This window comes from Furipterus horrens, unplaced genomic scaffold (genome assembly GCF_987537825.1).
Source record: "Furipterus horrens unplaced genomic scaffold, mFurHor1.1.pri manual_scaffold_1, whole genome shotgun sequence".
Lineage (NCBI taxonomy): Eukaryota > Metazoa > Chordata > Mammalia > Chiroptera > Furipteridae > Furipterus > Furipterus horrens.
Genome location: NW_028327171.1, coordinates 172,651,107 through 172,671,350, shown reverse-complemented (window position 1 = coordinate 172,671,350; position 20,244 = coordinate 172,651,107). Strand labels below are relative to the sequence as shown.

The window sequence follows — 20,244 nt, the reverse complement described above, 5'->3', positions numbered from 1 at the left end:
TATTATTATTTTATCTTCACCCAAGGATATTTTTTCATTGCTTTTAGAGAGAAAGGAAGGGACAGATGGTTTAGAGTGGATGGGAGGAAGAGAAAGAGGGAAACATCAGTGTTAGAGAGAAACATTGATCAGTTGCCTCTCCTATGCACCCCTGACCACTCTAGGTATGTGCCATCTGTGGGACGACACCCAACCAACTGAGCCACACTGGCTAGGGCTTGTCCCCTTTTTAAAAACAGTGGATAAAAAATATTGAGCCCTATAGTTCATTGAAAAATAAACAACTAGAAATCTTTGTCTCTTATTTACAGATGTGCCAGGTCCTGTGGGAACACCATTCTTGGCTGACAACCTAACCAATGACTCCTGCAAATTGACATGGTTTTCTCCAGAAGATGACGGAGGCTCTCCAATCACCAATTATGTCATTCAAAAACGAGAAGCTGACCACAGAGCATGGACCCCAGTGACATACACAGTCACCCGACAAAACGCTACTGTCCAGGGTCTCATCCAAGGAAAAGCCTACTTTTTCCGAATTGCAGCTGAAAACAGTATTGGCATAGGCCCATTTGTTGAAACAACAAATGAAATTGTCATCAGAGATCCAATAAGTAAGTACGATTTAAAACAATTACATTCTCAATCATTTCTTCACTCAATTAAAAAATATATATATGGTGACAAAATATGTGTATAAATGCCAAACATCTTGTTCATTTGACAAGCACTCATTAGATAAATACTCAATATCTGATGTCGGTAGTATTTGAATGTGGTTGTGAAAAAGATTATGGGAATATATCTGATTCTACAAATCCTTCCATATATTGATTTTTTTTTAAGTTCCCACTTAATGGCATAAATGTGAAGTGTTTTCCTGACAATAACACTGCTAAGTCTAGAGAACTTTCTTAAATTATTTGGTCTCAATGAACCTCTGTTTCCTCATTTGTCAGAGTAAATTGGGTTATATTGGGTCCTTTTTAGCTCTAATATTCTATGATGAAATCTCACTTGTTACTTATCAAAGCAGACAGTTCAATGTTTAAATGCAATCCTCAGGAAGTATTACTACATTCTTAACATGGTATTTTTCACTATAACTCTATACTTGCACTTGCAGCTGTACCAGAGCGTCCTGAAGACCTGGAAGTCAAAGAAATTACTAAAAATTCTGTTACTTTAACTTGGAATCCTCCTAAGTATGATGGTGGATCAGAAATTATCAACTATGTCCTAGAAAGTCGCCTCATTGGAACTGAGAAGTTCCACAAAGTTACACAGGACAACTTGCTTAGCAGAAAATACACTGTTAAAGGCTTAAAAGAAGGTGATACCTATGAGTTCCGTGTCAGTGCCATCAATATTGTCGGACAAGGCAAGCCATCATTTTGCACCAAGCCAATCACTTGCAAGGATGAACTGGGTATGTGTCCATGCGGTTTATTCTTTGAAAATGTGTACATTAATAGATTTATCATAAAACATCAATAAGACTAACTTGCCTTTATAATTATAAATTTTAGCTCCTCCAACACTTGACCTTGACTTCAGAGATAAGATCACGATCCGAGTTGGTGAAGCTTTTGCTCTCGTTGGCCGTTACTCAGGCAAACCAAAGCCTAAAGTGACTTGGTTCAAAGATGAAGCTGATGTGCTAGAAGACGATTGCACTCACATAAAGACCACTCCGACAACACTGTCTTTAGAGAAAATCAAGGCCAAACGTTCAGACTCTGGCAAATACTGTGTGGTTGTGGAGAACAGCACAGGCTCCAGGAAAGGTTTCTGTCAAGTTAATGTTGTTGGTAAGTATTATTTAGCAAGAAGAATAGACATCCTGTTCTTTCCAAAGCAGAAACGAAAATAACATTTTGTGCTGTGATTTTTTTTTTCCTGCAGACCGTCCTGGACCGCCAGTAGGACCGGTTATTTTTGATGAGGTGACCAAAGAGTACATGGTTATCTCTTGGAAGCCACCTTTAGATGATGGAGGCAGTGAAATTACCAATTATATTATTGAGAAGAAGGAGGTGGGCAAAGATGTTTGGATGCCTGTGACATCTGCAAGTGCTAAAACAACCTGCAAAGTTTCTAAACTGCTTGAAGGAAAAGATTATATTTTCCGGATTCATGCTGAAAATCTGTATGGAATAAGTGATCCTCTGTTGTCTGATTCAATGAAAGCCAAGGATCGTTTCAGTATGTATTGCATTTCATTTTAGTGATTCAATGTTTGCTACTGTTAATTGGAAAAATAAAATTTCTAACACATTTTGCTAATATTTATTATAGGGGTTCCTGATGCACCTGACCAGCCAATTGTCAAGGAAGTTACCAAAGACTCTGCATTAGTAACCTGGAACAAGCCAAATGACGGGGGAAAGCCCATAACAAACTACATCCTGGAAAAGAGGGAAACTATGTCTAAACGATGGGCTAGAGTTACCAAAGAGCCGATCCATCCATACACTAAATTTAGGGTCCCTGATCTTCTAGAAGGGTGTCAATATGAATTCCGGGTTTCTGCAGAAAATGAAATTGGTATTGGAGATCCAAGCCCACCATCCAAACCAGTCTTTGCCAAAGACCCAATAGGTATAGTATTAAAGCATTCATTTAGATTTCATATTATCCAACTTTGTTTTCAAGTATATTCTAACTTATTTTTTCCTTTTATTATGTAGCTAAACCAAGTCCACCTGTTAATCCTGAAGCAATAGACACAACATGTAATTCAGTTGACCTAACTTGGCAGCCACCACGTCACGATGGTGGGAGCAAGATTCTGGGTTACATTGTTGAGTACCAGAAAGTTGGAGATGAAGAGTGGAAAAGAGCTAATCACACTCCTGAGTCATGTCCTGAAACTACATATAAAGTCACTGGCCTTCGGGATGGTCAATCCTATAAATTCAGAGTACTAGCAGTCAATGAAGCTGGTGAGTCAGATCCAGCTCACGTTCCCGAGCCTGTACTAGTAAAAGACAGACTTGGTGAGTATAATGTTCTCAGCTGCATTTGCAAAGAAGGAAAGTGTCTCATTGTATATGCTTATTTGCAAAATACATTAACAAATCAAACATGAAAGTACCATTCTCTTTATTCTAGAACCTCCTGAGTTGATACTTGATGCCAACATGGCAAGAGAACAACACATAAAGGTTGGTGATACGCTAAGACTTAGTGCCATCATCAAAGGAGTGCCATTTCCAAAAGTGACTTGGAAAAAAGAAGACGGAGAGGCTCCAACTAAAGCAAGAATTGATGTTACTCCAGTTGGTAGCAAGCTTGAAATTCGTAATGCTGCCCATGACGATGGTGGAATTTACTCCTTAACGGTGGAAAATCCAGCTGGTTCAAAAACTGTCTCAGTAAAAGTAGTCGTGTTAGGTAAGAATTTTAATACTTTTGCTGTTTTTGATGTAATAACAAGTTAAAAGTAAATTGTGATACATTGTGAGCTCCTATCTGTATTAAATCACATATAACTGTATTATTTAACATTTTTCAGATAAGCCTGGGCCACCTCGAGATCTGGAAGTCAGTGAAATTAGGAAAGATTCTTGCTACCTTACTTGGAAGGAACCACTGGATGATGGTGGTTCCGTTGTTACAAATTATGTGGTTGAGAGAAGAGATGTTGCCAGTGGGCAGTGGTCACCTCTCTCAACTACATCAAAGAAAAAGAGTCACTGGGCTAAACATCTCAATGAAGGCAACCAGTACCTCTTCCGAGTAGCTGCTGAGAACCAGTATGGACGTGGTCCTTTTGTTGAAACACCTAAACCCATCAAGGCTGTAGACCCTCTTCGTAAGTTGCTTTCTCTAAATACAAAAGTGTTGTTTAATTGTCTTTGAGAACATTATTTATTCATCATAACTTTTTCTTTTGAAAAGATCCCCCAGGGCCACCCAAGGACTTACACCATGTAGATGTTGATAAGACTGAAGTCTCCCTTGTATGGAATAAGCCAGATCGTGATGGTGGTTCTCCAATCACTGGATATTTGGTGGAATATCAAGAAGAAGGAACCCAAGACTGGATTAAGTTCAAGACTGTGACAAACTTGGAGTGTATTGTTACTGGACTACAGCAAGGAAAGACTTATAGATTCCGCGTAAAAGCTGAAAATATTGTGGGTCTTGGTCTCCCTGACACAACTATTCCAATAGAATGTCAGGAAAAACTAGGTAATTTTTGGATTAGCATTATTATTTTGTTTCTTTTTAAAATTACTCATATTGTAAAAAAAATTAAAAAAATCTAATTTCCTGATGTTTGCTTTGTAGTGCCTCCATCTGTGGAGCTGGATGTGAAATTAATTGAAGGCCTTGTGGTAAAAGCTGGAACTACAGTCAGATTCCCAGCCATTATAAGAGGTGTACCCATTCCTACTGCAAAGTGGACAACCGATGGGAGTGAGATTAAAACAGATGAGCATTACACAGTTGAAACTGACAACTTCTCATCAGTACTTACCATTAAGAACTGCTTAAGGAAAGACACTGGGGAATATCAAATCACAGTCTCCAACGCAGCTGGCAGCAGAACAGTAGCTGTACATCTTACTGTCCTTGATGTTCCTGGTCCACCAACAGGTCCTATTAATATTCTGGATGTTACCCCTGAACATATGACTATCTCATGGCAGCCACCTAAGGATGATGGAGGAAGCCCTGTGATAAATTATATCGTTGAGAAACAAGATACAAGAAAAAATACGTGGGGTGTTGTCTCCTCAGGAAGCAGTAAGACAAGGTTGAAAGTCCCACATCTGCACAAGGGCTGCGAATATGTTTTCCGAGTGAGAGCAGAGAATAAGATGGGTGTTGGTCTACCTCTTGACTCAACACCTACTGTTGCTAAACATAAATTTAATCCTCCATCGCCTCCTGGTAAACCAGTGGTTACTGACATTACTGAAAATGCTGCAACCGTGTCCTGGACTCTGCCAAAATCTGACGGTGGCAGTCCAATAACTGGTTACTATGTGGAACGTCGAGAAATAACTGGCAAATGGGTGAGGGTCAACAAAACACCTATAGCGGACCTGAGGTTTAGAGTGACAGGACTCTATGATGGAAATACATACGAGTTTAGAGTTTTTGCTGAAAATCTTGCAGGACTAAGCAATCCATCTCCAAGTTCTGACCCAATAAAAGCTTGCCGGCCCATCAAGCCACCTGGACCACCTATTAATCCTAAACTGAAAGACAAGAGCAGAGAAACAGCAGACTTGGTGTGGACAAAGCCTCTCAGTGATGGTGGCAGCCCCATTCTTGGCTATGTAGTGGAATGTCAGAAAGCTGGTACAACCCAGTGGAACAGGATTAATAAAGATGAACTCATTAGGCAATGTGCCTTTAGGGTACCTGGACTAATTGAAGGAAATGAGTACAGATTCCGTATAAAGGCAGCTAATATTGTGGGAGAGGGAGAGCCAAGAGAACTGGCAGAATCTGTGATTGCAAAAGACATCCTTCATCCTCCAGAAGTAGAACTTGATGTTACATGTCGTGATGTTATTACGGTTAGAGTGGGCCAAACTATCCACATTATTGCTCGAGTCAAAGGCAGACCTGAACCAGACATAACTTGGTCCAAGGAAGGCAAAGTATTGGTCCGAGAAAAGCGAGTTGACATAATTCAGGATCTACCTCGTGTTGAGTTACAAATTAAAGAAGCTGTGAGAGCTGATCATGGCAAGTATATCATCTCTGCTAAGAACAGCAGTGGACATGCCCAAGGTTCTGCCATCGTTAATGTCCTCGACAGACCTGGGCCTTGCCAGAATTTAAAGGTTAGCAATGTAAACAAAGAGAACTGTACAATTTCTTGGGAAAACCCACTAGATAATGGTGGCTCAGAGATAACAAATTTCATAGTGGAATATCGCAAACCAAACCAGAAAGGCTGGTCAATTGTTGCCTCGGATGTGACTAAGCGATTAATCAAGGCCAACCTTTTAGCCAACAATGAGTACTATTTCCGAGTTTGTGCTGAGAATAAAGTAGGTGTTGGGCCAACGATTGAAACAAAAACTCCAATTCTGGCCATTAACCCTATTGATAGGCCAGGTGAGCCTGAAAACCTCCATATTGCAGATAAAGGAAAGACATTTGTCTACCTAAAGTGGCGGCGGCCTGACTATGATGGCGGCAGCCCAAACCTATCATATCATGTGGAGAGGAGGCTGAAGGGTTCTGCTGACTGGGAAAGGGTACACAAAGGAAGCATTAAAGAAACCCACTACATGGTTGACAAATGTGTTGAAAACCAAATTTATGAGTTCAGAGTACAAACTAAGAATGAAGGTGGAGAAAGTGACTGGGTGAAGACAGAGGAAGTTGTTGTGAAGGAAGATTTACAGAAACCAGTACTTGATCTGAAACTAAGTGGTGTGCTGACTGTCAAAGCGGGGGAGACCATTAGACTTGAGGCAGGCATTAGAGGCAAACCATTTCCAGAAGTGTCATGGACCAAGGACAAAGATGCTACAGACTTAACAAGATCACCACGGGTCAAGATTGATACCAGTGCTGATTCATCTAAATTTACCCTTACTAAAGCAAAGCGAAGTGATGGTGGTAAATACGTAATTACAGCAACTAACACAGCTGGCAGTTTTGTGGCCTATGCCACTGTCAATGTTTTAGATAAGCCTGGTCCTGTAAGAAATATGAAAATTTCTGATGTGTCCAGTGATAGATGTACTATTCGCTGGGATCCACCAGAGGATGATGGTGGCTGTGAAATCCAAAATTACATTCTGGAAAAATGTGAAAGCAAGCGAATGGTTTGGTCTACCTATTCTGCTAATGTCTTAACACCCGGTGCTACAGTAACACGTCTCATAGAAGGCAATGAATATATTTTCAGAGTCCGTGCAGAAAATAAAATAGGCACAGGGCCTCCAACAGAGAGCAAACCGGTCATTGCAAAAACCAAATTTGATAGACCTGGTCGCCCTGACCCCCCAGACATCACCAAAGTAAGCAAAGAAGAAATGACTGTGGTTTGGAGTCCACCTGAATATGATGGTGGAAAGTCCATCACAGGATACTTTTTGGAGAAAAAGGAAAAACATTCAATACGATGGGTCCCTGTTAACAAGAGTGCAATCCCTGAGAGACGTTTGAAAGTACAGAATCTCTTCCCAGGACATGAATATCAGTTCCGTGTCAAGGCAGAAAATGAAATTGGAATTGGAGAACCATCTTTGCCATCAAGACCAGTGGTGGCAAAAGACCCCATAGGTATGATATTCTTGCTTTTACTGATACTATACCAACTCTTAATCCCAAGTAGAGAGTTATTAAACAAATAAATCTGTAACATCAATATTTTATCCAACATTTATAGAAGTAGATCTTTTACCAAATCACCTGAAATTTGCAAACAATGGTGGATCCTCATTTTGCGAAAAAAAATAAGGAGTACTTGGTAGCTGAGATATTGAAAAGCCTATCTTTGATTGAGAATAGACTATATAAAATTACTCATTAAAGTATCATTTGTAGTAGTTAACCATGAATAAATTTATCCTTACATAATTTATTTTCAGAACCACCTGGTCCACCAACCAATCTCAAAGTGGTTGATACAACCAAAAATTCCATAACTCTTGCATGGGGAAAACCAGTGTATGATGGTGGCGCACCAATAATTGGATATGTTGTGGAAATGAGACCAAAAAAACCAGATACCTCACCTGAGGAAGGCTGGAAAAGGTGCAATGCTGCAGCACAACTTGTTCGCATGGAATTCACTGCTACCAGTTTGGATGAAAACCAGGAATATGAGTTCAGGGTGTGTGCTCAAAACCAGGTCGGCATTGGGCGCCCTGCAGAACTAAAGGAAGCCATTAAACCCAAAGAAATCTTAGGTAAGTTCCTATTTTATCACTTCATTCATTCACACTTCGCTTCTCATATGACTTCCCCCACATTTTGCAGAGTCAGCTAATGGCTTTCATGTCATTTTCAGAACCTCCAGAGATTGATTTGGATGCCAGCATGAGAAAACTGGTCGTAGTGAGAGCAGGATGTCCGATCCGGCTCTTTGCCATAGTGAGGGGGCGACCAGCCCCTAAAGTCACTTGGCGAAAAATGGGAATTGATAACGTGGTCAGAAAAGGACAAGTCGATCTGGTTGATACTATGGCCTTCCTTGTCATCCCCAATTCTACTCGTGATGACTCAGGAAAATATTCCTTGACACTTGTGAACCCAGCTGGAGAAAAGGCTGTGTTCGTGAACGTCAGAGTATTAGGTGGGTTACTAACAAGCTTCTTCCTCGCATCAAAAATGCATTAGTTAATAAGGAGGCTGAGGAGACGTGTATTTCTGATGTTGTGGTTCTTTACAGATACTCCCGGACCTGTGTCTGATTTAAAAGTTTCAGATGTCACTAAAACATCATGCCACATTTCCTGGGCCCCTCCTGAGAATGATGGTGGGAGCCAAGTGACACATTATATTGTGGAGAAACGTGAGGCAGAGAGAAAGACGTGGTCAACAGTCACCCCAGAAGTTAAGAAAACGAGCTTCCAAGTTGCCAATCTTGTCCCTGGGAATGAGTATTTCTTCAGAGTAACTGCTGTCAATGAGTATGGCCCTGGCGTCCCAACAGATGTCCCCAAACCAGTGCTTGCATCAGATCCTCTAAGTAAGTAATAGCCTTTCTTCCTCTTTTTACTTTAGCAAGGTCAAGATAACAAAACATTTTGATCCACTACTGAGAGAGCTTTAATTTGTAGAAATCTAAACAGTACAAATAAGTATCTAACTCACTCCTTAATTTATCTTGTGTAATACTATTTACTTTCAAAATACCCAACAACAGTTTCCATATACTTTGAAGCAAGTGGCATACTAAGCACTTAGTATATCAACAAATTGACTTGATTAGGTTACCTGGACAGTTTTCTACATCATGTTTTTCTTCTAGGTGAGCCAGATCCTCCAAGGAAACTAGAAGTTACTGAAATGACAAAAAATAGCGCTACATTAGCCTGGTTACCACCCCTGCGTGATGGAGGCGCTAAAATCGATGGCTACATCATAAGTTACAGAGAGGAAGAGCAGCCTGCAGATCGCTGGACAGAGTACTCAGTGGTTAAAGATCTCAGCCTTGTTGTCACCGGCCTAAAGGAAGGGAAGAAATACAAATTTAGAGTAGTCGCCAGGAATGCTGTTGGAGTCAGTTTGCCCAGAGAAGCAGAAGGAGTGTATGAAGCCAAAGAACAGCTGTGTAAGTCAGCGCTGTGTCATTTTTATCATGTGGTAAAGTTTATTAGAACTTTCTTCCCACATGTACATTTCTCCTGAGGAATATAGTTATAGAAATATTTAAATAATAGTAAAGAACAATGGTGTTGAACCATTTAAGCCCACTTTAACTCATGACACAGAATATACATATACACATCACAGTGCAAACACACAGATACAACTAAAAAAAATTTCTTGAAGCAACACCTCTCTTCTGTATGCCAGACTCATATTTTCTATTTGATTCAATCCCTTTCTTTAAAAAAAATTAGCTGTAATGTCAACATTAAATTGAACCCACTAATGAGTTGAAGTCCACAATTTGAAACACTTAGTATAGTTCCCAATCAAAGGAAATGAACTTCCCCATAAAGTTAACATATTTTATTTTCCCTTTAGTGCCACCAAAGGTCCTTATGCCAGAGCAAATTACTATTAAGGCTGGGAAGAAACTTCGAGTTGAAGCTCATGTGTATGGAAAGCCTCATCCGATCTGTAAATGGAGAAAAGGAGAAGATGAAGTTGTCACATCCAGCCACCTGGCAGTGCATAAAGCAGAAAGCTCTTCAGTTCTGATAATAAAAGATGTTACTAGGAAAGACAGTGGTTACTATAGCCTCACTGCAGAGAACAGTTCTGGGACAGACACTCAGAAAATCAGAGTTATCGTCATGGGTAAGTGAAGCATTAGACAAATGGACCTCTGTGAAGATCAGAAACATTTTTCCTATTAAATATCTGTCCTTACATTTCTTTTATCTTGGCTCATGCAGATGCTCCTGGGCCCCCCCAGCCTCCGTTTGACATTTCGGACATAGATGCCGATGCCTGCTCCTTGTCCTGGCACATCCCTCTGGAGGACGGGGGCAGTAGCATCACCAATTACATAGTGGAGAAGTGTGATGTAAGCCGAGGTGATTGGGTGACAGCGCTAGCCTCAGTGACAAAAACTTCCTGCAGAGTTGGAAAACTCATCCCAGGCCAGGAGTATATCTTCCGGGTTCGCGCTGAAAATCGATTTGGCATTTCAGAGCCTCTCACATCTCCAAAGATGCTGGCTAAGTTCCCCTTTGGTAGGTTTCTTTCAGGAAGAAAAATATTATGTTTTCTTTCTAGTCTGTTACTTAAGGGAGAAACTGACATTTCCCTTTTCTTCATCTCCAGATGTTCCCAGTGAACCAAAGAATGCACGAGTCACAAAAGTCAACAAAGACTGCATATTTGTGGCATGGGACAGACCAGACAGTGATGGAGGGAGCCCCATTACTGGTTACCTGATTGAACGCAAAGAAAGAAACAGTTTGCTCTGGGTGAAAGCTAATGATACTCCTGTCCGGTCAATTGAATATCCTTGTGCTGGCCTTGTAGAAGGTCTTGAGTATTCATTCAGGATCTATGCCCTGAACAAAGCTGGATCCAGCCCACCCAGCAAACCAACAGAATATGTAACTGCAAGAATGCCAGTTGGTGAGTTTTTTTTGTTTCGTTTTGTTTTTTGTTTTTGTTTTTAGTATTAGGGGGGCACATTTAAATCTTGGAGTCTCTGAAGACTACTTCCATTCAGGAATGTGTTCTGGGTGATCATGTGAAATATGGAAATATGGAAATTTAAAACTTTTGCTATAAAGATAAATGCTGAGAATACCTCTTCTGGTTTTAGATCCTCCTGGAAAGCCTGAAGTTATCGATGTTTCCAAGAGTACTGCCTCCCTCATCTGGGCTCGTCCCAAGCATGATGGAGGCAGCAAAATTATTGGCTATTTTGTGGAAGCTTGCAAACTTCCTGGTGATAAGTGGGTACGGTGCAATACTACCCCTCACCAGATTCCCCAGGAAGAGTACACAGCTACTGATTTAGAAGAGAACGCTCAGTATCAATTTAGAGCAATTGCCAAGACAGCAATAAACATCAGCCAGCCTTCCGAACCTTCTGATCCAGTGACCATCCTTGCAGAAAATGGTAAGAATCTATTGAGTATCATAGGCAAAGATGGATAGTACTCAATGTGTATTTCTCCTACCAAAAAAAGTAAATCTGTATCTTTGGAGAAAATAACAAGGTAAAATGATACGTACTTGGTATACAGACACAAAAAATTACAATTATGGAGAACCTTAATAACATGCTAAACTAAGAGAGCAGAATACAAAACTGTGAGGACTGTATGACTTCAGCCATACACTTGCACAGAATGATGACCAAGAAATGCACCAAAATGATGACAGTGAAAATTTAAGGATGTTGGAATTTTTCTTTATACTTTCAGCATTATTAAATATCTACACTAAACCTGTATTTCTTTTATAATGAATACGTTACTTCTAAAAATTCTGTCTTGAAAGACACAGAGCATATGAATTTCCCACTTTTATTAATGAGCTATATAAGATAGCTTTGCATGTATTACATCCTTTTATTTCTTTCCAGTTCCTCCTAGGATAGACCTGAGCTTGGCTATGAAATCTTTGCTGACTGTCAAAGCTGGAACTAATGTTTGCCTGGATGCTACTGTTTTTGGGAAACCAACACCAGTGATCTCCTGGAAGAAAGATGGCACACTGCTAAAACCAGCAGAAGGCATTAAAATGGCCAAGAATAGGAATCTGTGCACCCTGGAGCTGTTCAGTGTGAACCGGAAGGACTCAGGAGACTACACTATTACTGCGGAAAATTCAAGTGGTTCCAAATCAGCCACCATTAAGCTTAAAGTGTTAGGTAATTAAAGTGCTTAATTAGAATCTCATATTTTATTCTGGCTAATATGATGCCATAAAGTTTACAAAATAATAATGAGAAAAGATGCATATTCTGATGTATATTTTGTAATCACAGAATTCTTTTCATCACAGAACAATAACATAATAGAGCTAAAAGAGCACTAGAGATAATATATTCCAGTTATGTAATTTTACATGTGAGGAAATTAAGATTTTGAAAAATCAAGTGACTTCCAAGGTCACACAGGAAGTTAATGACAATACAAGGACTGCAGCCCAGGTTTCCAGACCTCCATTCTACTCATTCCCCATTTCACACTTGTTAGTGAAAAACTTCACCTTTCTCTCTTGTTCTTTCAGATAAACCAGGTCCTCCAGCATCTGTTAAAATCAACAAAATGTATTCAGATCGTGCAATGCTTTCTTGGGAACCTCCTCTTGAAGACGGAGGCTCAGAAATCACCAACTATATCGTTGACAAACGTGAAACAAGCAGACCCAACTGGGCACAGGTCTCTGCTACTGTGCCCATCACCAGCTGCAGTGTGGAGAAGCTGATAGAGGGCCATGAGTATCAGTTCCGAATTTGTGCTGAAAATAAATATGGGGTGGGCGATCCAATCTTAACTGAACCAGCAATTGCTAAGAACCCATATGGTAGGAACACTTTCCTGTGGCTTTTATCTTACTTTTTAAATTTTGCCTTTTGGACAGGGGATATTGACTTTTTAATCAATCTCTACAGACCCACCCGGACGCTGTGATCCTCCCGTCATTAGCAACATAACCAGAGACCACATGACAGTGAGCTGGAAACCACCAGCAGATGACGGCGGCTCAACCATCACTGGCTATTTGGTTGAAAAGCGGGAAACCCAGGCAGTTAACTGGACTAAAGTCAACAGAAAACCTGTTATAGAAAGAACTTTAAAAGCAACAGGTCTCCAAGAAGGCACTGAATACGAGTTCCGAGTTACAGCTATAAATAAAGCTGGCCCAGGCAAACCTAGTGATGCATCCAAAGCTGTTTATGCTCGGGACCCTCAGTGTAAGTTCTCACGAGAGAGTCTCTTATCCTGTGTTAAAATTGACTTCAAACAACTAGGAGTGAGGTTTTAATGAAAAATTTTTATGACTCTTTATCCTCAGATCCTCCTGGCCCACCAGCTTTTCCTAAAGTATATGATACAACCCGTAGCTCTGTGAGTCTGTCTTGGGGCAAACCAGCCTATGATGGTGGTAGCCCTATCATCGGTTACCTTGTTGAAGTAAAACGAGCTGACTCTGCCAACTGGGTAAGGTGCAACTTACCAGAGAAGCTACAGAAAACCCGCTTTGAGGTGACTGGCCTGATGGAAAACACAGAGTATCAGTTCCGCGTGTATGCTGTTAATAAGATTGGATACAGTGACCCCAGTGATGTGCCAGACAAACACTGTCCCAAGGACATCTTAAGTAAGTATTACCAGGAGAAATACATCAAGAGTGTGTAGAAATCCCTTATGTACATTTACTTATTTACAGGCTTTAGAGTTGGTAACTCTAGGAGAACATTTTGAAGAGCTGGGTTGGTCATTTATGGTGTTGTATAATAGGCCAAATGGAATGCAAGGTGATTTGTGGTTTTGAAAAGCTTTTCATATTTACATGAGAATTTCATGTCTTCCAAAGAATATGGAATATAGGAATTTCATTCTGAGGATAAGAGATTTTTTAACTAAGTAGTGAACTATTCATCATTCTTACAGTTTTGTTTTGTTTTTTAATTTTCTAATCCACCCCTTTCCAACTACATGGATTAGTAGGCTCTCCAGCTTAATTTATTTCTATTCACCCATTGTCCATAACCATTTCTCCCTTTACTTTGATCAGTTATACGTCATCCCCTATGTACTTTTATTCCTTCAATGAAATAGAGTCAGAGTATATAACAGAGTTCCTTCACTGAATATAAAGAAAAACAAGAATGGAAGAGAACCAAGAGCCAATCATCTACTTTTAACATACAGAGTTTGAGAGTATGTAAGGTTTATGAGAAGGTACAGATCCTCTACGGAAAACTTGGTTTAGCCTGCAGGATATTGGAAAATAGTAAGATCAACAATTGCTACAGAGTATTAAAATAGTTGACAGAGGACTTCCGGCCAAGATGGAGGCTTAGACGGACACGCTAGGTCTCCCTCTACAACTATACAGGAATACAACTACTTCAAAACAAAGGATAACTAGAAATTCCAGAAAATAAAACTACACGGAAGTCCAACATATGAAGTTATAAACCAACGGTGCCATTTGGGCAGGTAAGAGTTAAAGTGGGCAGTGCTGTTTGCGGTCGCACCCGGAGCGGCGGCGAGGAGTCCCGGTGGCCAAGCCCCTGGCGGTGCGCGACCCCGGCGAGGAGTCCCGGTGGCCAAGTCCCTGGCGGTGCGCGACCCCGGCGAGGAGTCCCGGTGGCCAAGTCCCTGGCGGTGCGCGACTCCGGAGCTGGGGAGAGCGGCCGCCGCATCGCCTTGAACAGTGAGGCCCAGGGGGGCGGGAGGACGGATCCCGGTCTCCTAGCTGAATAACTGTGTGAATCCATCTTGGACCCCCGCCCCCACAGAAAGCACCACAGGGCTGTGAAATAGGTCTCGGACAAGCAGGCGCCGGTCGCTAATTTGTGACGCGTACACAGGCACTGCCCCCACAGCCAGCCCAAGAAAACAAAAAGCATCTGTCAAAATGAGGCAGGCAACTTTAGAAATACCGGTAACACAACTCACCAGGCAGCAGATAGAGAACCTGACAGATGAACAGATAAGAAACCTGTCAGAGGCTCAGTTCTGGGCCATTGTTATCAGGTGGCTTACAGAATTCACAAAAGAGCAGGAAAAAGATATGAAAGAAGCGAAAAACTTTCATAACGAAAAGAACAAAACCGCATACGAGATAGAAGGAAAGGAAATAAAATCCAGAGTTCATTTCAACAAACTGGAATTTGGAGAAGGAACAAGCAGTCAACCAATGCAGAGAGAGGAAATGGGAAGCAACAACGAAAGGATCAGAAACCTTTGGGACAGCTATAAAAGGCCCAACATAAGAATCATTGGTTTGCCAGAGAATGAGGAAGATGAACTAGAACTTGAAAAATTGAGTGAAAATATAATAAAGGAGAACTTCCCAGACTTGGGAAAGGGAATAGACCTGCAGGTCCAGGAAGCAAGGAGAGTTCCCAAGAGACTGGACCCAGGGAGAACCACTCCAAGACACATTATAATCAAAATGTCAAAAATTAAAGATAAAGAGAGAATCTTAAAAGCAGCAAGAGAGAAGAAAATAATTATGTACAAAGGGGTCCCAATTAGACTATCAGCTGACTTCTCAAGGGAAACCCTACAGGCAAGAAGAGACTGGCAAGAAATATTCAAAGTAATGAAAATCCAAAACCTACAACCACGAATACTCTATCCAGCGAAATTGTCATTCAGAATAGAAGGACAGAGAAAGTGTTTCCAGGACAAAATAAAACTGAAAGAGTTCATTAGATCCAAACCACTGTTATATGAGATGTTAAAGGGACTGGTTTAAAAAAAAAACAGAAGCTAGGGAGATGAAACAAAGGCAAACTAAATAGGCAACGAGAGGGAAAGAGGAACTGTGGGTACGGGAAGCATATTGGGGGGAGGTCAACAGGGAGGGGGAATGGGGAAAGGGAGGGAGATGATATAGGAATTGGGGATCAAGGTAGGAGGGAATGGAATAGACGGAGAGAGGTTGGGAGGAACTGTATGCACAACTAATGGACATAATCTAAAAGGGGGGGACAACTGGAGGGAGGGGGGCCACCGGGTGGAGGGGAGCAGAGGGAAGGGAAATTGGCACAAATGTAATAATTTAATCAATAAAACACATTAAATCATTTAAAAAAAATAAATTAAAAAAAAAAAATAGTTGACAGAAGTTTTGAGGATTATATTCAGGATTTCTTTAAAGAACAAGAAACCAGTTCTAGAAAAGACACCTATTTTAGGAGGGATAAGTCCAATCCTTGGAAATACATTTAGCCATTGATTATTATTTTAACTTTTTTCACTCCAAAACAGTTCCACCAGAGGGAGAACTTGATGCTGAATTGAGGAAGACACTTATATTACGTGCTGGAGTTACATTGAGACTATATGTACCAGTAAAAGGACGTCCACCTCCAAAAATAACTTGGTCTAAACCAAATGTCAATCTAAGAGAAAGGGCTGGACTGGACATAAAGTCAACCGACTTCGACACTTTCTTGCGCTGTGAAAACGTGAACAAATATGATGCAGGAAAATATATCTTAACTCTGGAGAACAGCTGTGGTAAAAAGGAATATACCATTGTAGTGAAAGTTCTGGGTAAGTCTGTTTGAAAAAAATTATTTGTGTTAAAAATGTAGTTTTATACATTTTTTACATATTCATTTCTTATATGCCATTTATCAGATACTCCTGGGCCACCCATCAATGTGACTGTTAAGGAAATATCCAAAGATTCTGCTTATATTACTTGGGAGCCTCCCATTATTGATGGTGGAAGCCCCATCATAAACTATGTGGTAGAAAAACGTGACGCAGAGAGGAAGTCCTGGTCTACAGTGGCAACTGAGTGCTCCAAAACAAGCTTCAGAGTATCTAACTTGGAGGAGGGAAAATCCTACTTCTTCAGGGTGTTTGCTGAAAATGAGTATGGCATTGGTGATCCTGGTGAAACACGTGATGCTGTCAAAGCTTCTGGTGAGCAAATGTGATACTAGCTTCTCATTTTGAGTGACATCTTACCTTGGTTGTCTGAGGCTTAGACTTATCACTTCTCCTTTGCTTTAGAAACACCCGGACCAGTTGTGGACCTGAAAGTACTGTCTGTAACTAAGTCATCTTGTACCATTGGCTGGAAGAAGCCCCGCAGTGATGGTGGAAGTCGAATTACCGGATATGTGGTCGATTTCTTAACTGACGAAAATAAGTGGCAACGAGTTATGAAATCATTAAGCTTACAGTACTCTGCAAAAGATTTGATTGAAGGGAAGGAATATACCTTCAGAGTGAGTGCTGAGAATGAAAATGGAGAAGGAACCCCAAGCGAAATCACTGCCGTGGCAAAGGATGATGTTGGTAAGCCCTTAGCCATCCAACTTCATGTTCCCTTTATTGTCAGCAAAAGTGCACTCTTGAGCCCTACTCGTTGATTTATAGATAAATCCTTTAAAAACCGTTAACAATTTGAAAAAGTAAATTGCCTGGTCTTAAAAATAGTAATTTATCTCTGTTGTTTTACAGTGGCTCCTGACCTTGACTTAAAAGATCTACCTGATTTGTGCTACTTGGCTAAAGAAAATAGCAATTTCCGCCTTAAGATCCCCATAAAAGGCAAGCCAGCTCCGTCAGTGTCCTGGAAGAAAGGGGAAGATTCTCTAGCCACTGGCACAAGAGTCAGTGTTGAGTCATCCGCAGTCAACACAACTCTTGTAGTATATGATTGCCAAAAATCAGATGCTGGAAAATACACAATCACTCTGAAAAATGTCGCTGGCACAAAGGAAGGAACTCTCTCTATAAAAGTGGTTGGCAAGCCTGGCATCCCCACTGGACCAATCAGATTTGATGAAGTCACAGCAGAAGCCATAACCTTAAAGTGGGGACCTCCAAAGGACGACGGAGGGTCTGAAATCACCAATTATATCCTAGAGAAGAGAGATTCTGTAAACAACAAGTGGGTGACATGTGCCTCAGCTGTCCAGAAAACCACCTTCAGAGTAACCAGACTTCATGAAGGTCTGGAGTACACCTTCAGGGTCAGTGCCGAAAACAAATATGGGGTAGGAGAGGGCCTAAAATCGGAGCCCATTGTTGCTAAACATCCATTTGGTAAGTGTCTCAATGTCAGAAAATATAAAGCAAAACATGGTTTTGAGGAAGTTTCTTATTATAAATCCTGCATTATCATATATTTTCTTAGATGTGCCTGATGCTCCTCCACCTCCCAACATTGTGGATGTCAGACATGATTCGGTATCTCTAACTTGGACAGACCCCAGGAAAACTGGTGGCTCTCCAATTACAGGTATTCCTTTTACTCTTATCCTACAGCTTTTACATTAATGTTTCTTTTAAATCTTCCTCCCTGAAAACAAGTTGAATGTCTGCTCCTTATTTATGTAGCACTATCTGCATATGCAATAATGTATTTTCTTCCAGTACTTTAGCATTCAGTATATTAAGCATTAATTAAGCTAATTAAGCTAATTCTTAAATTCATTGAAAGCCTCTTAATATAATAGTTTGTAAAGAAAAGCTTTCCTAGTGATAGTATCTATTTTTGTAAGTTAAAATTTTCAACGAAAGACACAATAAATATACACATTTGAAGAGGAAAAAAAATGGCATGATGCCTAGGTAATAAAAGTATAGATAGCAGCAAGAATAATTATTTATTCCACATATCTACATATAAATTATTTGAGAAAAGCACATATATTTTAAAATCAGGCTGCATTTGTACCTTCTCTCTTAATTAACACATCACTGGGTCTCTTATAGGGTATCATATCGAGTTCAAGGAAAGAAACAGCCTTTTGTGGAAAAGAGCTAATAAGACTCCTATCAGGATGAAAGACTTCAGAGTGACAGGATTAACTGAAGGTCTTGAATATGAGTTCCGAGTGATGGCAATCAATTTAGCAGGCGTAGGCAAGCCAAGCCTGCCATCAGAGCCAGTGGTGGCACTTGATCCAATTGGTAAGTCATTATATAAAGAGAAACCCAGGTTCATTTTCTGAATGAAAAAAAAAAAATTGGTATTTGTTTGACTGGTTTTTTCCCCATGTTTTAGATCCTCCTGGCAAGCCTGAAGTTATCAGTGTAACAAGGAATTCAGTGACTCTCATTTGGACTGAACCCAAATACAATGGCGGTCATAAATTGACTGGATACATAGTGGAGAAGCGGGATCTACCTGCCAAATCTTGGATGAAAGCCAACCACGTTAATGTCCCAGATTGTGCCTTCACTGTAACTGACCTTGTGGAGGGTGGAAAATATGAATTCAGAATTAGAGCAAAGAACACAGCGGGTGCTATCAGTGCTCCATCAGAAAGTACGGACACCATTATTTGCAAGGACGAATATGGTAGGTCTCTTTTACTTTCTGTGCACAGAAAAACCTCAGGCTAAGCCTCCTTCCTCTTCCAATTGAAAGGTATTATTTTTCTTTGCAGAGGCACCAATCATTGTCCTTGATCCCACAATAAAGGATGGGCTGACGGTTAAAGCAGGAGATACCATTGTTTTGAGCGCCATCAGCATTCTTGGCAAACCTCTTCCAAAGTCAAGTTGGTCCAAAGCAGGAAAAGACATCAGACCATCAGATATCATTCAGATAACTTCCACCCCAACATCTTCCATGCTTGCTGTCAAGTACGCCACTAGAAAAGATGCTGGTGAATACACCATCACTGCTACCAATCCTTTTGGCATGAAGGAGGAACACGTGAAGGTAACAGTTCTCGATGTACCTGGTCCCCCAGGTCCCATTGAAATCAGTAATGTTTCTGCTGAAAAAGCAACACTTACATGGACACCTCCCTTGGAAGATGGTGGCTCACCGATTAAGTCCTATGTTCTTGAAAAGAGGGAAACCAGCCGACTCTTATGGACAGTGGTTGCTGAAGATATTCAGTCTTGCAGGCATGTGGCAACCAAACTTATCCAAGGAAACGAGTACCTCTTCCGAGTCTCTGCTGTAAACCAGTATGGCAAAGGAGAACCTGTGCAGTCTGAGCCTGTCAGAATGGTAGACAGATTTGGTACGTGTGCATGTGAGGGAACTGATGTGTAAGTATTCACAGCAGAGTATAGGAAATAGGATTTCTCACAAATTTGCTTCTTTTTTCAGGTCCCCCTGGCCCTCCTGAAAAACCAGAGGTATCAAATGTCACTAAAAACACTGCCACTGTCAGTTGGAAAAGGCCAGTTGATGATGGTGGTAGTGAGATCACAGGATATCATGTAGAAAGGAGAGAAAAGAAAGGCTTGCGATGGGTGAGAGCAACAAAGATGCCAGTTTCTGATCTCAGATGCAAAGTAGCAGGACTTCAAGAAGGAAACACCTACGAATTCCGTGTCAGTGCAGAAAACAAAGCAGGAATTGGTCCACCTAGTGATGCTTCAAATCTTGTGTTAATGAAAGATGCAGCATGTTAGTATTTACCTTTTTCAACATAGCTCATTTGAGGGT

General features: G+C 40.8%; 1 protein-coding gene across 3 annotated transcripts in view; it reads left to right on the top strand.

Moving 5' to 3' along the window:
- Nucleotides 1–20,244, top strand: part of TTN (titin) — a 269,733-nt gene that overhangs the window by 199,536 nt on the left and 49,953 nt on the right. For all 3 annotated transcript variants that reach the window (XM_090281173.1, XM_090281165.1, XM_090281190.1), the window contains 31 exons: nucleotides 312–614; nucleotides 1,127–1,429; nucleotides 1,530–1,811; nucleotides 1,906–2,205; nucleotides 2,299–2,601; nucleotides 2,691–2,999; nucleotides 3,115–3,396; nucleotides 3,518–3,817; nucleotides 3,904–4,197; nucleotides 4,297–7,263; nucleotides 7,572–7,892; nucleotides 7,994–8,278; nucleotides 8,375–8,674; nucleotides 8,957–9,259; nucleotides 9,679–9,954; nucleotides 10,053–10,352; nucleotides 10,444–10,746; nucleotides 10,940–11,239; nucleotides 11,708–11,995; nucleotides 12,358–12,654; nucleotides 12,743–13,045; nucleotides 13,147–13,452; nucleotides 16,080–16,367; nucleotides 16,455–16,745; nucleotides 16,836–17,123; nucleotides 17,289–17,876; nucleotides 17,968–18,072; nucleotides 18,549–18,746; nucleotides 18,841–19,137; nucleotides 19,226–19,813; nucleotides 19,903–20,205. In XM_090281173.1, the coding sequence (XP_090137299.1) occupies nucleotides 312–614; nucleotides 1,127–1,429; nucleotides 1,530–1,811; nucleotides 1,906–2,205; nucleotides 2,299–2,601; nucleotides 2,691–2,999; nucleotides 3,115–3,396; nucleotides 3,518–3,817; nucleotides 3,904–4,197; nucleotides 4,297–7,263; nucleotides 7,572–7,892; nucleotides 7,994–8,278; nucleotides 8,375–8,674; nucleotides 8,957–9,259; nucleotides 9,679–9,954; nucleotides 10,053–10,352; nucleotides 10,444–10,746; nucleotides 10,940–11,239; nucleotides 11,708–11,995; nucleotides 12,358–12,654; nucleotides 12,743–13,045; nucleotides 13,147–13,452; nucleotides 16,080–16,367; nucleotides 16,455–16,745; nucleotides 16,836–17,123; nucleotides 17,289–17,876; nucleotides 17,968–18,072; nucleotides 18,549–18,746; nucleotides 18,841–19,137; nucleotides 19,226–19,813; nucleotides 19,903–20,205 (12,171 nt within the window). The remainder of the gene's footprint in view (nucleotides 1–311; nucleotides 615–1,126; nucleotides 1,430–1,529; nucleotides 1,812–1,905; nucleotides 2,206–2,298; nucleotides 2,602–2,690; nucleotides 3,000–3,114; nucleotides 3,397–3,517; nucleotides 3,818–3,903; nucleotides 4,198–4,296; nucleotides 7,264–7,571; nucleotides 7,893–7,993; nucleotides 8,279–8,374; nucleotides 8,675–8,956; nucleotides 9,260–9,678; nucleotides 9,955–10,052; nucleotides 10,353–10,443; nucleotides 10,747–10,939; nucleotides 11,240–11,707; nucleotides 11,996–12,357; nucleotides 12,655–12,742; nucleotides 13,046–13,146; nucleotides 13,453–16,079; nucleotides 16,368–16,454; nucleotides 16,746–16,835; nucleotides 17,124–17,288; nucleotides 17,877–17,967; nucleotides 18,073–18,548; nucleotides 18,747–18,840; nucleotides 19,138–19,225; nucleotides 19,814–19,902; nucleotides 20,206–20,244) is intronic.